Source organism: Danio aesculapii, chromosome 12 (genome assembly GCF_903798145.1).
Source record: "Danio aesculapii chromosome 12, fDanAes4.1, whole genome shotgun sequence".
NCBI lineage: Eukaryota > Metazoa > Chordata > Actinopteri > Cypriniformes > Danionidae > Danio > Danio aesculapii.
The window spans coordinates 19348410-19363584 of record NC_079446.1 but is presented as its reverse complement, the minus strand read 5'-3'; the positions used below and the strand labels follow the sequence as shown (position 1 = coordinate 19363584).

At 34.9% G+C, this 15175-nt stretch overlaps 2 protein-coding genes across 4 annotated transcripts in view; both read left to right on the top strand.

The window, feature by feature from the left end:
• baiap2l1a (BAR/IMD domain containing adaptor protein 2 like 1a) overlaps positions 1–10643 on the top strand; it is a 48223-nt gene extending 37580 nt beyond the window's left edge. The window contains exons 11-14 of one of the 2 annotated variants that reach the window (XM_056469609.1): positions 140–199; positions 1389–1542; positions 9271–9311; positions 9647–10643. In XM_056469609.1, coding sequence (XP_056325584.1) covers positions 140–199; positions 1389–1542; positions 9271–9311; positions 9647–9719 — 328 coding nt within the window. In that variant the 3' untranslated portion in view covers positions 9720–10643. Of the gene's footprint in view, positions 1–139; positions 200–1385; positions 1543–9270; positions 9312–9646 lie in introns of both variants that reach the window. The other variant, XM_056469608.1, reaches the window with a different exon arrangement.
• Positions 10644–14746: 4103 nt separating this feature from the next.
• tecpr1a (tectonin beta-propeller repeat containing 1a) overlaps positions 14747–15175 on the top strand; it is a 56938-nt gene continuing 56509 nt past the window's right edge. For both annotated transcript variants that reach the window (XM_056468866.1, XM_056468865.1), the window contains exon 1: positions 14747–14846. The gene's annotated coding sequence lies outside the window, so the exon portion shown is untranslated. The remainder of the gene's footprint in view (positions 14847–15175) is intronic.

Sequence of the window (15175 nt, the reverse complement as noted above, 5' to 3'; positions counted from 1 at the left end):
ATGTACTCTTTATACTACATGGCGCTTCGTTTACATTGGTGCCACTACAGCGCTAGTTGATTAGTCATACAACTGCTGAATACAAAAATTTGTCTAAATGGATATGGATGTTATAGATGTTTTTTGCTTTCAATTTCAGACGGGGATGGTTTCCCTCATCTTATTGCCGGTCTTACGATGAGACAACAATTTCAAACAGGTAAGTTTGCTTTTTTGTTAGATTTAAATGATTGGTTTTCAACTGGGACTTAATAATGTTTATCTATCTGTTAAAAAGTTGGTTCACTTCCAGAATGAAAATTTACCCTTTGTCGTTCAAGATGTTTATTTATTTCTTTTGTCAGTCTAAAAGAAATGTAAACTTTTTAATTACAAAGAAACAAAAATTCTTGAACCAAGTCTGAGACGCAAGTTATTGTGGTAAAAAAATGCTTTAAAAATACTTTAAAAGATGTCCAATAGGATTTAGATCTGGGCTCTGGCTGGGCCACTCAAGAACATTCACAGAGTTGTTGTGAACAATGGTTTTAGCCTGGTGATGAGCAGTGTCTGGTTTTCTCAGGCATTCACTCCAAAGGCTCTTCTCCCCTGATCACTCTGCTTAGATGGCCGGCCAACTTTAGTAAGAGTCCTGGTGGTTCCAAACATCTTCTACTTGCAGATGATGGAGGCCACTGTGCTCATTGGAACTTTCAGAGCGAAAGACATTTTTCTGTAACCTTCCCCAACCTTGTACTTAGAGACAATCCTGTCTCGGAGGTCTGCAGACAATTCCTTTGTCTTCATGCTTGGTTTGTGCTTTGACAAGCACCGTCAACTCTGGGACCTTATATAGACAGGTGTATGCCTTTTCAAATCATGTCCAATCAACTGAATTTACCGCAGGTGAACTCCAGTTAAGCTGCTGAAACATCTCAAGAATGATCAGTGGAAACAGAATGTACCTGAGCTCAATTTAGAGCTTCACGGCAAAGACTGTGAATACTTACAGTATGTGTAATTTTTCAGGTTTTTTATTTTTTATTATTTTATAATTTCAAAAAAATATTTTCACATTGTCATTATGGGGTATTATGTGTAGAATTTTAAGGAAATAAATTAATTTTATCCATTTGGGAATAAGGCTGTAACATAAAAAATGTAAAGTGAAGCGCTTTGAATACTTTCTGGATGCACTGTATAAAGAGCCTTATTCCTCATCTTGGATTGTTTGGAGCCATTTGAAGCTACAGTGAAACTACAATTTGCAAGTTGAAACCACTGAGCTGCATAAAAGTCCACCTAAATGTCCTAGTGAAACTTGTAATATCTATATGCCTGAAGAAACAAAGACATGAAATCCCTTTAAATCAGCAAGACTTTAACACGTATACTTTTTTTTGCAGCAGAATGGAGAGCCCGTTTAGTAGCCATATTGATCTTCCAGAGCAGCAGGAGGAAGACGAGGAGGTCGAGGAGCCCGTTCTGCTGCCCCCGCCTGACTACAGTGACTCATCTAGGGACAGACCCATCAAGCCCTCCACCCCCTCTCCACAGAGCACGGTAAACACAGTGCGATGGTAGATAGAAATGCTAAGTGCGAAGATAGTTACAGAGGGAGAGACAGAAAAGGGGGAATGAGTGCGAAATGGCTGCGTTTACTCTGGCAGTGTTAATGCATAGATTTGAACTTTTGTTTTTTGGGCCTGCCTGTTTATACTTAAGCTTCTGTTCAATGCATGTGTTCACATTAAAGGTGCAGTAGGTGATCTGCCAAAATGCTATCCGTTAGCATAATGTATTTAAAACACAGTCCCTCCCTTGCCATTCAAAGCCATGCCTCCTGAAATCATGAACATACACCTTAAAGATGAAAGTAGACAACCCACTAGATCAGGGGTGCCCAAACTTTTTTCTACGAAGGGCCAAAATGCATGCTTGATTGAGAGATGTGGGCCGAAGATAAATATAGCTAACTGTATAAAATTAAAGTTGCCATGGGTAAATTCCTAATTTCATTCATAATAATTACAAGTAAAAAAAAGATTACTTCAACTGTATAGAAATGCATTCTAATTTTTAGAATTTTAACAAACTTTGCCTTGATTTGCATGTTGATATTTTCTGCTTTGTCCCCTATTCGTTGAGTGACACTATGTACAGTACATATTTTAAAAATCGGTTTCATTACAATATTCAATTGAAACATTTACTTACATTTTTTTTAACAATAACACAAACAGACTAAAGGTTACGTTAAAATACAAATGAGAATCTCTGTTAAAGGCATTCCCCAACCCTTCCCTATAATATTGCCTCTGGTTGGACAAATCAAAGGATGCAAAGGGCCAACTTTGGCCTGCGGGCCCTAGTTTGGGCATCTCTGCACTAGATCATGTCGGCAAGTAGTTTTGGAGAATTTGATGTTTCCCCGAATTTGATGTTTCAGACTAAATGCCCGAGGATACTGATACCTGAGAGGCGTTTCAAAGATGGCCACCGAGTGAAATGACTTGTCTTAAAGGGACTTTGATAATATCTAGCACGTTTTCAGTTGTGTAGCAAGCAAAACTTGTCATAATGAGCAATATTTCATGTCTCACTCTTTCACTCCCATACTTGCGTACTACTGTACTGTATGCTTAGTGGTTGTCCGGCAGGGTGCAGGAATTACACTTATTACTAAGCCACACTTATATGCTATTTCAGACCGAATATACAAAATATCATGGTAAACAACATAGTGACTGCACCATAGGTTGTCATTGTTAAAAAATGAACCGATGTGAATATAAAACCAACGTCACCTGAGTGAAGCAGGCAAGGCAGAATAGCAGCATTTAATTATGTTTTGTTGTTAAACTAAATAAAACTTTACATTATTGATGCTGTAAAAGGTCTCTTATGAAATTGAAAATAGTCACATCCATCTTTGGTCGGAAGATTTCAGTGGCTAAACAACACTGTTGTGCATATAACCTATTCGTAAAGCAATACAATCTACATCAGCTTTGCATGATTAAAATAGTTTAAAACAGAACATTACCTGTCTAAAAGAAATACTTCAGCCATGGTGTCATCCTTCCTCTAGCATGCAAAAGTAACTGTAATATTGAGTCAGGATTTTGAAAAGTTTTGGCATTTTGTCAGTAAAGCTGGTTCTGTAATCAATAGTAAATCTCTGAATGGAGCAGCATTTATTACAGTCGTAGTTCACTGACACGCTATGTAAAATCATACCGATTTTGCTACTTTCTGAGATTATCATGAATAATTGGTGAGAGACCATGAAGAATCCTGGTAAAAGACATACATCTGAGGGGCTGACTTGTTCTAAACAAGGGGTATCCAAACTACGTTTTTTATGGTGGCCCGCTAGGCTTTTTATCAATATTAATATAATCTGGCCCGCTGATAAATGAATGTAATTCAATAAATAACCACTGGTTGTCACTATTACATGCCTCCAATTAGGCAGCAGTTCCTGTTATGATGTAAAACGATCTGATTAATTGGACAAATTGGTGACTGCAACGTTGTGCGTTTTCCTACCCAAGTCATCACAAGTGAAAATGAAGAAATATGCGACAGCACTCACGTCCCTCGTTACAGAATTTAAGCTACATTTTCATGAGTTTTCTGCTTTGAGTAATGACATTAAGCTGTTCTAAACCCCTTTCTCTGTTAACATGGAAGTACAAGAGAACATGCAGCTCGAACTTATTGAATTGGTGCGACGATGATCTTGGCAGTCACCACCAGTTTCTTTTGTTGCAAAGTTTTACAAGAGTTTGTATTGGTCCAAATTTGGATTGCACAAAGGATGATGAGACTGTTTGGCTCTACATATATATGTGAGCAAATATTTTCACTGATGAATCTAAACAAAAGTTCATTGAGAACGTGTGATTTGCTACGTATATCTACTACATGACTCACTTCTGACTTTGCATCAATTCTGATATTGAAGGCACAACATCACTGTTCATATTAACAGAGTTGATTGTGAGTAAAATGTATATTATAATTTTAAAGTGTAGGAAATAAAACAATAATATACATACTACACACACACATATGTATGTATGTGTGTGTATGTATATGTATGTGTGTGTGGCCCGAGACCACGTTTATTTTTTTGCGTCTGGCCCTTGGCCCAAAAAGTTTGGACAACCCTGTTCTAAACTGTTTTAAATATTTTTGTATAGTTTACACAAAAATGAGATGCATGTCATCATTAACTTGTTGCAAACCTGTATGAGTTTTTTAATGTTTCTGAACAGTTAGTTAAAGGGAAACTTTGATTTTTATTTTTTTTCAGTCAGTGGTTTAATCAAGCATCTGATTGACAACATTTTGAAAAAGCTAGAAATCATAGGAATTCAACCAGAAAAATGTTCATACTCTGCACATACTCTTTCAAGTTCACCTAAAAGTCACTGTTCAAAAAAAGTGTGACTACTGTAAAGTACTAGTGAACTTGAGATGCTTTCTTTTGGGTATCTCCAAACACGCTGGAGAACATGATCATCCAGTTTTATACAAACAGAGTTCATGTACTTTCATTAAAGCAGCGCAGCTGTCATTTAATGTCAGTTAGAGTGCAAGTTTTTGAATCAAATATAATTATTTCTATAAGGACTAGGACACACCAAGCTAATGGTCGGCCATTGGGCTTTATTGGTCCGTTGGTCAGGGTGGGCCCAGTTAGTTGGTTTTATGTGTTCCACACATTGCCTCTTGTTACATCAGAGCTTGTTGGCTGAAGAGAGTGTTCTATGACTGCTTATATAGCAATGAATGAGAGCATGAGTGTGATATAGTGAAGTGATGTAGCAAGTAAACAATTCAAACCAAGAAGGATCACAAAGAGGCTGGCTGTAATTTCGATATATTCCTCAAATATTTGCAAATAATATAGATTATTAGGTTTTCAGACATTTTTGCTGCAACGAATCTCTCCATGGTGAGTGACAAATACTCTGATAATGGTACTAAACGCTGCTTTGTTTACGTTTTACATGCGTAAGTCAAGTTCAGAAGTTTTGCCGTTTTAAATGAGAAAATAGGTATTGCCCCCCACAAAGTAGAAAGACCCCATTCTCTTGCACAGGAGCAGATCGTGTGCTCTTGTATCAGTAAGCCTTTGTACATTTGGTGTGTTCGCATGCAGCTTTTTAGTTCAGATGGAGACACACGTGAGCCAACGTGAGGTGCCAACATAGTTTGTCTGTACTTATTGTTTGGCATCGGCTTGTTGTGTACCAGCCCTAAAATAACCAAATTTAACCTTTTTTTTTCAGTTAGAAAATGATGCAAGCACATTATTATCAGTAGTCAGTTTTTGCTCTCAGTTTGGTCGGTTCTAAAATTTTTAATGTATGAATGAGGTCAATATAAAGTGACATGAACCAAAAAAAAAAAAAGATAGTGTATTAAAACCTGCAATGTAACCTTTGTTTTTTTTTGCCAGGGGGCCTAGGGAGAGGTTAGATGAATGTTCAGCATTACTATCGTTGTGAAAAATAAAAAGACATCTGAAAAATGCTCCCTACCAGGTTTTGTCATTGTGAGGGAGAGTGGAGACGATTAGAGCTGCACTATATCATCCCGTGTCAAACTGTATCTGAGGATCTGGCTCCCTCTCCTGAGTGACCTCAAGCTTCTTGTACATCCTCAGGGCACTGCCATCGTACTGAGATTTATTCACCTTAAATGAAAGCGTTTGATGGTGCACTGGTGACACAAAATTCTGTTGAGACCCCTTCAGTTCTCATTTGATTTCATTTGTGGCTGATTAAATGTTTTTTATTATTTTTTTATGACACCTACTGTATCTCTAAATAGAAAATAAAAATATTTATTTGTGCTTAAACAAAAAAGATGCACAATGTTTTTGGCCTTTATTTTCCTTTTTTTTTTGTTAGTAAAATACCAATGTTTTTTACTTTAGAAAGCTCAATTTTATTGGGATGGAATCAACCTGATTTTCAATCACAACTCATTTAAAAAAGGTTATTAAGAAAGGCTCAGTACAGGGTTTCTGCAGGGTCTTAAAAAGTCTAAAATTTAAAAATTGAAATTTAAGGCCTTAAAAAGTCTTAAATTCGCTGTTCTAGGTCTTAAATATTTTACACAGGTCTTATTTTTCCGATGTTCATGTAACGCTACATCTAATGCTAATTTAAATTCTTTTTTTGTTGTTGTTGCTTGGTTTTCGTGGTGTAGTTCTTTATTTCACTAGTCCACTTGTAATTTGCGGTATTACAACTACAAATGAGGTGCAACATGATTTCGGCTGGCGGAGCTCAAATGTTTTGAGACTCAGGTGAACAATTCGCACATAGCCGCATTTGATTTGAGTTGAATATGAAACACTTCGAAGAGATTTTGTCTGAAACAGTTATGACTGTACACACATCTTTTTTATGATCCGTACATGCTTGATCATAGGGAGAAGTAGAACCAGATGACCAATAATTCTTGGCTAGAAATTGCAACAGCAGTGGGAAGGACGAAAGTTTTTGTAAAAATTTGGAAAAACCTGAGGGATAGGTTTGTTAAAACAAAAAAGAGGTCATGCAAAAGTAATAAAAGCAGTTATTAAATTTTTTTAAAACCATTTTAAGGTCAAAATTATTAGCCCCTTCAAGCTATATTTTTTTCGACTGCCTACAGAACAAACCATTGTTATACAATAACTTGCCTAATTACCCTAACCTACCTAGTTAACCTAATTAACCTAGTTAAGCCTTTAAATGTCACTTTAAGCTGTATAGAAGCGTCTTGAAAAATATCTAGTCAAATATTGTTTACTGTCATTATGGCGAAGATAAAAATAAATCTGTTATTAAAGAGTTATTAAAACTATTATGTTTAGAAATGTGTTGAAAATCTTCTCTCCTTTAAACGGAAAGTGGGGAAAAATAAACAGGGGCTAATTATTCTGACTTCAACTGTAAATAAAAAGGAATATATGAACCCGTTTACATTATATTGATGCCCAATTTCTAGGCTTTATTTGTGATAACTAAACTAGCCAGGCAGTAATGTGTGAATTGTTGAGTGGGCAAAATAAAACAGGTCAGTATTTTTTAGTAAGTGTACTACTTTTTTGTTTTTATTCTTGCCATAATAAAAATAGAACTGAAGAGCAACCCAAGATCTGTTGCCATTAATATTTAACTTTAATAGGTAGAACTGTCTGAGATATGAACAAAAGCATAATTTAGGTTAAAAAAGTTTGATTTAAAAAATCTTAAATGGTTCTAAAAATATTTATAATAAATTATAAAAATAATTAAAAACAATTATCTTGAATGATATTAATTATATGACCTAGTTCCAGAAGCTTTCTACTTTTCTGTTTATCCGTCTGGTTTTACTGTCTGTTTCTCTTGACGGCCCCCCTGTCATTTAAAAGAATATCCCTATGGCGAACTCGTCGAGTATAAAAGCCTTGTCTGTTTCATGAGGTACGCGATGTGGTGCCTGGCGAAAGTATAAATCAGCCTTAAGATGTTTGATTGTTTGTTTGTTTTTTGTTTTTTTCTGTAGTTCAATACTGCATCTAACCTGTCTTTAGTACTGTTCAAATTGAATACATTTATTTTACCACTAATTTTGTGATTTTGCATGTTCTCTTTATGTGTATGCGTGTTTTTGATATTGCGATATAGGTCTTAAATTTAATACTTAATGGTCTTAAAAAGTCTTAAATTTGACATTAAGATATCTGCAGAAACCCTGTTAATATGACTATTTATCTAAATGACCATTTATCTAAATCTATTTATATGAAACTTGGAAAGAATGTTTAATTTTGAGTAAACATAATTTTACTCACACATACTAGGAACCTGGAAACTGTCAAGTGGTTTCCTATTTTTTTTTCACTTTCCAGAGCTGTATACTATTGTATTTTGGTTCAGAGCCAAAAGTACCATTTAGCTTGTACACCGTTCCTTAAAAAATAAATAAAAATAGAAAGAACAAGGCAATTTTTTTTCCATATACCAAAATTATTAGTGACCTCTGTAACACTGTACAATGCATAAAATGATTTCTGTCTTTATGAAATGTATCTTTTGTTTTGTTTTTGGGTACATGTTGAAGTGCGGTCATTAGAAACAATACTTTTTGTGTGTGTGTGTGCGTGTGTGTGTGTGTGTGTGTGTGTTTTTAGCACTGATTTTGGTCTTGTTGGAAAAGCTCTCTGTGGTCATTATAAACAGTTTTTTACGCCAATGTCATAAGCATATGTCCTATGACATGAACAGTTGAAGTCAGAATTATTAACCCCCTTTGATTTAGATTTTTTTCTTTTTTTATATATATATATATATTTCCCAAATGATGTTTACAGAGCAGGGAAATTTTCACAGTATGTCTGATAATATTTTTTTCTTCTGGAGAAAATCTTAATTGTTATTTTGGCTAGAATAAAAGCAGTTTTTAATTTTTTTTTAAAACCATTTTAAGTTCAAAGTTATTAGCCCCTTTAAGCTATATACGATAGTCTGCAGAACAAACCATCATTATACAATAACTTGCCTAATTACCCTAACCTGACTAGATAACCTAATTAACCTAGTTAAGCCTTTAAATGTCACGTTAAGCTGTATAGAAGTGTCTTGAAAAATATCTAGACAAATATTATTTACTGTCAAAGATAAAATAAATCAGTTATTATAAATGAGTTATTAAAACTATTATGTTTAGAAATGCGTTAAACAGAAATTGGGGATAAAAATAAACAGGGAGGCTAATAATTCAGGGGTGCTAATTATTCTGACTTCAACTGTATGTCAAATAAGTTTGTATTTGGTCCTTTTTGTGTTCTAACAACTTGTGGCTTCTAAAAACAGAAAACAGACCTTGGAAGGACAAGAGTATAAGGTGCCTGTTCTTTTTCTTCTACTTTTAATATGAAATAAGGAAGATAAGCCTGTTTCGATCAATTTCTCTGACTCCCAGTATTTTCTCAGTACGGTGTACTCACTGTTTACGGTTCACCATCGTCTGTTGAAGTAGTTATGGTTAGATTGTCAACACTCAGTCAAAAGAAAGCAAGCGTTTCAAGATTATCAAGATTCCTGACGTATATGATGAGGTCATAGGACATAGTGATTGTTTCAGCTTCTTAGCCGGCTAGTGAAGTGACAGAATTATGTGTTGACATCCTAATCAAACCAGTCTGACAGGGAAAATACACTTCACATTTTAAGTTCTAAAGAATGGATGCAGAGTTTATCATCATTTATGCTTATTATTTTTTTCTGTTTGCAATAGGTGTCTTTGGCAAATGGTCACTCAATGCCTCCTTTCCTTGGGTGAGTAACTTTCTGCAAAGTTAAAGAGACAGTTCACCCCAAATTAAAAATACTGTCATTGTTTACTCACCCTTCACATATCACAAACCTGATTCTTTTCTTTGAACACCAAAGAAGCTATTTTAAGAAATGTTGGAAACCTGTAACCATTGACTTTCCAACATTCTTCAAAATATCTTCTTTTCTGTTTAACACTGTTCTTTTCTGTTTAAAACTCACAAAGGTTAGGAAATAGTGAGTAAATTTTCATTTTGGCTAGATTATTTTTTCATCAGTACAGCATGTTAGAACTAAACCTATACTCTTCAATCACAATGCCTGTTTTTCCTTTTCAGGGGTGGGAATCCATTTGCCACGGTCAGGCTACGACCCACAGTCACAAATGACAGATCTGCACCGATCATATGATGAGACTGCATGCTGAAGTTTCTCCAAAGGTTTTGTCTATATCAACACATTGCAGATATGACAGAAGAACCAAATGAAAGGGTTCTGTTACACATCAGTTTTAATCTTAGACATTTTGATAAATGCAAACCAGCTCATTTAAAGAAGGCGTTATTTATGAGAATTTTAGTCTTTGATTTAAATTATTTTAAATTGTAACTAGATTGAGTTTCCTAGAGAATGCACAGCACCAGACAGGCTTTTTTCTGACCATATTGGTCCTATTTCTTGGGCCTTGTAAAGGTGAAATGAAATCCCAAAATGTATATTTTAATTAGAAACCAAATCATGTTTCTTTTCCTAAAGGATTCAGTGAAGTAGTGTGAGGTTTGCCAGTTGCCAAATCGTTTTCAGTCTGTTTTGTCATACAGTTTTAAAATGCTGATGTATTCCTCATCCTTCATGCCTTTTGCTTGTTTATAGGATGACGATGTAAATACACTTAGTTAAGTAGTTTATTCCTCGAGTTTGTGTGCTGATAACATTCCTATTAGCTGCACAGTCAACTGGACATCGATTCAAACTCATGAGCATTCTTCACTATGGAATAGAAATACTTTGGTTCTAAAGAAATAAATACAGATTTTATTATTTTTACAAGTCTTGTAAGGTTGTGTACATCTTATGCCTTTGCAAGCATGTTATTATATATGAAAAACCATATTTTTATCTTATTTTTGTTGCAATATTGATTCATTGCCCGATTTCCACTCACATCACATTATTTAGAAATAAAGATATGTATATCTATATGAACATGTTTTGAATTTGTTTTTCATAATTTACTGTTATTCTGCCAATGCTCTGTTCCATTATTGATTTCTTTGTCAGTAGTTGCATTGTTATTATTTTTCTTGTTCGCAGAATAAAAGTGAATAACTTGAACTGTGTGTTATTTTCTTATTTTTTAGTTCTTTAACACACTTTGTTCATCTCATTCACTAAAAATGCTGTGTTGGCAAAAATCATGCCAGTGATTGATCCGTATGACATTTATTGTGTCCAAAGCAATGTTCTTGCTTTGTTTTTTATGATGACTATAATCTGTCATAAATGGGGGTATATGAGGTGTTTGTATCCTGCATGTTGTAAAAATGGATCATATACTTATCAGGTAATTGTGATATATTTCTGCACTTTTCTATCAGCACGGTTTAGTCATCTCTCTCTCTCCCTCCCTCCCTCCCTCTCTCCCTCTCCCCCTCCATATGTGTGTTAACACACTATATAGATAAACAGACTAGTCTGAAATTATTCGTACCCCTGGCAAATTCTGAATTAGTTACCTTTTTTCAACCAGTTTGTTTTTGACAGCAAATGACATCGGCTTCTCCCTAAAAATAATAGCCAAACTACACAATAGTGTCAGATTAATTTGTTGTGGTATTTTTTTTTTATTAAATATATGTATATTTTACTGTAGTAAAGGCTAAAGTATACTATGGTAATCACTATTAGTTCATGATAGTTACTAATGATACTACATTATGTAGTGTAATTCATTATTGAAGAGTTTATAAACAATATAATGCTTATTCCTAAATATTTCCCTCTACTATAAATTACTATAGTATTTTAAGTGTGTAACATCTAGTTTTATTGGATTTTTTTGTTTTTGCTGTTATTTACTATAATTTGTTTCTGTTTAGTGCAGCATATTATTTGCAGTAAATGATTGAACCGAGCGATTATGCCTCATATGTTTCATTGACACTTTTATTGATCACTAAGATATGATTGACTTGAAGTTGCTTCGACAAATGAAAAGCTGAAAAAATGAATTGGCTTTTAGCTTAGCTTGCTACATTGCCCAGGGGGTAGCTTTTAGTGTAGTTAAGCTACATTTTAAGTAGAGTAGCTAATAGCTTAGCACTACATTTTTCAAGTAGCGTCATTGTAGAAAAACAATATTTCTCAACTTTCATTTACCTTTAAACAAAAAGTGGCATGTCCAAAATTATTCATACCCTTTGCAAATTGTCACGGTCTATAGGAAAATCTAAAGTTTTATACATTTTGAATAGTTCAACCTGTTCTACAGCATCCTAATTACTCTGTTTTTCATTGAGAACAGCTGTTTTAATCAACTCAACAGGTGAAAAACAGAAGCTGCTGTTGGTTTGTTTTGAGTTCTTTGACAGTCAGGGCTAAGACAAAGAAGCTCAGTTTCACACTGTGAAAAATATCAGAAGACATGTTTGGTAGCCAAAAGAGACACCTGTGCTGGCCAGGAGGATGATTAGAGGGGTTAAGAAAGAAAGAAAATAAATAAATAAATAAATAAATAAAATTCAAGGATCACCACCAAGGCCATCCTGATGAATCTGGGCTCTGCTGGTAGCAACGTCTCAAGGCAGACTGTCTAATGGACACTGCACATTGCTGGATTCCATGGTCACAGACCATGGAAGAAACCACTTTTCCAGAGATGGCACAAAAAACCCATTGGCCTTTGCTTTGTTTTATGATCAGATGAAACAAAAAATGTAATTGTTTGGCCAAAATTATGTAGCCTTCATTGGCATAAAAAGGGAGAAGCCTTCAACCCTAAGAATACCATAACAGTTCTACACTTTTATCATTCACACCATCATTAATCAGTCCTCTGCACTTCAATAACTGTCTGGTTTAGCTCACCTACCAAATCCGACCTCTTGGGACTACGTCAAATAATTTGGACTGCTGTGCGAATCCCTGGTACAACCCTCCCTACTCACCAAGAACTGTATTTATCCAGAGCTAGCAGAAGGACTGCCAAAATCGCTCTGGACCCCTCACACCCAGCACGCTGCATCTTTGAACTTCTACCTTCTGGTCTACGCTACAGATCACTGTGCATCAGAACAGCTCGACACAGAAACAGTTTCTTCCCTCAGGCAATCCATCTCATGAACACTTGATGATAGTAAATGTGAAACAAACATGACTACTTGCTATACACTTTCTACACACATATACACTTATTTAACAACATACTTTACATGCCATTTTGCTCATAACAGCTGCACATATAACGTTGGATATAATATACCTATACATACACTTGTCCATTTGTTTATTTGCATTCACCACTTCTAATTTTAAAATATATTTATTATCTGTTTTTTGGCCTGTCTCTAATTCTGTTGCACTGTAGAAGCTTTGTCATGAAAACTAATTTCTCGTTTGTGTGAACATACAGGGTGGTTGGAACCTTATTTTCTTTGGGTGGGTTTCTGTCGGTGGATCAGGGAACCTAATCACAGTAAATGGCACCATGAAAAAGGAGCAATACATCAAAATTCTCAACAACATGGGACAGTCTGCAGAAAAACTTGGCCTTGGGCATTTCAGCTTGACAACAATGACCCAATACACACAGCAAAAGCGATGAAGAAATGGTTAGCATAAAAAACATTAACATTTTGTAGTGGTCCAGCCACAGTCCTAACTTAAATCCAATTGAGAATCTGTGGAGAGAGCTAAAAATCGGGCTGATGGCAAAGAAAACCTCCAACTTAAAAGAGTTGGAGCTCATCGCTAAAGATGATTGGGCAAAAATACCAGCGGAGACATGCAAAAAGTTGGTCAGTGACTATAGGAAGTGTTTGATTGCTGTATAAATAAATAAAGGCTTTTCTGTTGATTATTGAATTTTTTTTTCCATAATAATGCATCGTCTTATCTTTTGGAAAAAGCCTTTGTGGTCAAACAATAAAAGTAACTTTAAGTCAGAATTTGCCTGAAAAATATTATGTACTGTCATGATGGAAAAAAACAGTTCTTTGAAATTAGTCATTCAAATTATTGTTTAAAATGTGAAAAAATATTCTCTTCATTAAACCGCACTTATTTAATAAAATAATATTGTCAGCGGCAGTCCCATCACCTACACAGATGATAGACTCGTGCTAAGCAACAAAGTTATTATCATATGGGTGGTACACAATTATTTCAACTAGTTTTCTGTTATCTGTCACCAAGGCCTCTGCTAGAAGGGAAAGGTAATGATATTTCTAGGAATCCCACTGTTTCTAGAGCATAATAGACTGTGACCCACAGCAACAAAATGTGCAGAGTGCTCCCGAATTTCCTTGCCATGGCCATATATGTTGCTTATACATTTTATACATCCAGGAATTAACCAGTTAGGAGTCAGGACTGGAACTTTGTGGATGAATATGAAATAGATATTTGATTAAATAATTACTTTCCAAACCACTAAAAAGTACATTCTGTTGAGTATGGATGTAATCTGGTTGTCCTAAGCATCATAATTAGATTTTTAGCTTACTTTTTGCATGTAGAGATAATCACATGCTGTTTTTTTAGCTGTTTTGATGACGCTGTGTTTTTCAACTCTATTTATTTTCTAAAGGGCTTTTTACAATGTAAATTGTATCAAAGCAGCTTAACATAGATGATGGAAAAAGAGAATAAAAAGTCATAATATTTCAAATTCAAAGGTAGTTCTAGTTAAATTTAAAGTTATTCATAAAGAAAAAGTTTCTAATTCTTTAATTTTGTAATTTGAAAGTAAAATGTACAGAAATAAAATAACGTGAAGCACTATATTCCCATATTAAATAGATAGTTTACCAAAAAAATCTAAATTGCTACCCATAAAGTGATTTCAAACCTGATTTCAAAGTGATTTTTACCTTTTCTAGTTTCTATTTCTGTCGAATACGAAAGAAGATATTTTGAGGAATGTTGGAAACATTGATATTCATGGTACAAAAAATAATAATTGAAAGTTGAAAGTAAAAATGATGGCTTGTTTCTAATACTCTTCAAAATATCTTACTTTGCATTTAACTGAAGAAAGAAACTCAACAAGTGGAGGAGGAATAGAATATGACAGTTCTTATTTGTATGTGCACTCTCCCTTTAACAACCTTTACCGTCAGTTTCCAACAACATTAGTCATTAACGCCCCCTGGTGGACTAATAAAGCAATAGCTGCCAAATCAATCCTCCAATTCTTACCACTTCCTGTTTGGGATCCCTGGGAGTTTAGCGTAGGGCAAATCACAGACAGGTTTCGGCAATCTGAGTGGTCCCAAGATGACAACATAAACTCAGTGCTCCCACCCGGACACTGACAAGGTATGTAACTCTGCTGATTCACTGTCGGCTATGTTGAGGATGCGTTAACAGTGATGATATTTACCCCTGTTGTAATGTACACGCACCTGTCACTGCGGAATACAGGGAGGTGCAGCCATTCATTTCAGAATAGGTCTCTTTTGACTGTATTTGCATCGTATTTCTATTATTTGCTGATATTGTGATGTTTTCGTGACGTGTACGCTATTTGTTTATTTCCTCAGTGCGATCATTGCTAGCTAGCTATCCGGTATTACGTTACCTTCATCAACAAACAAGCAATAAACAACAACAACAACAACACACTCTCTTAATTGTTCCTCATTTAT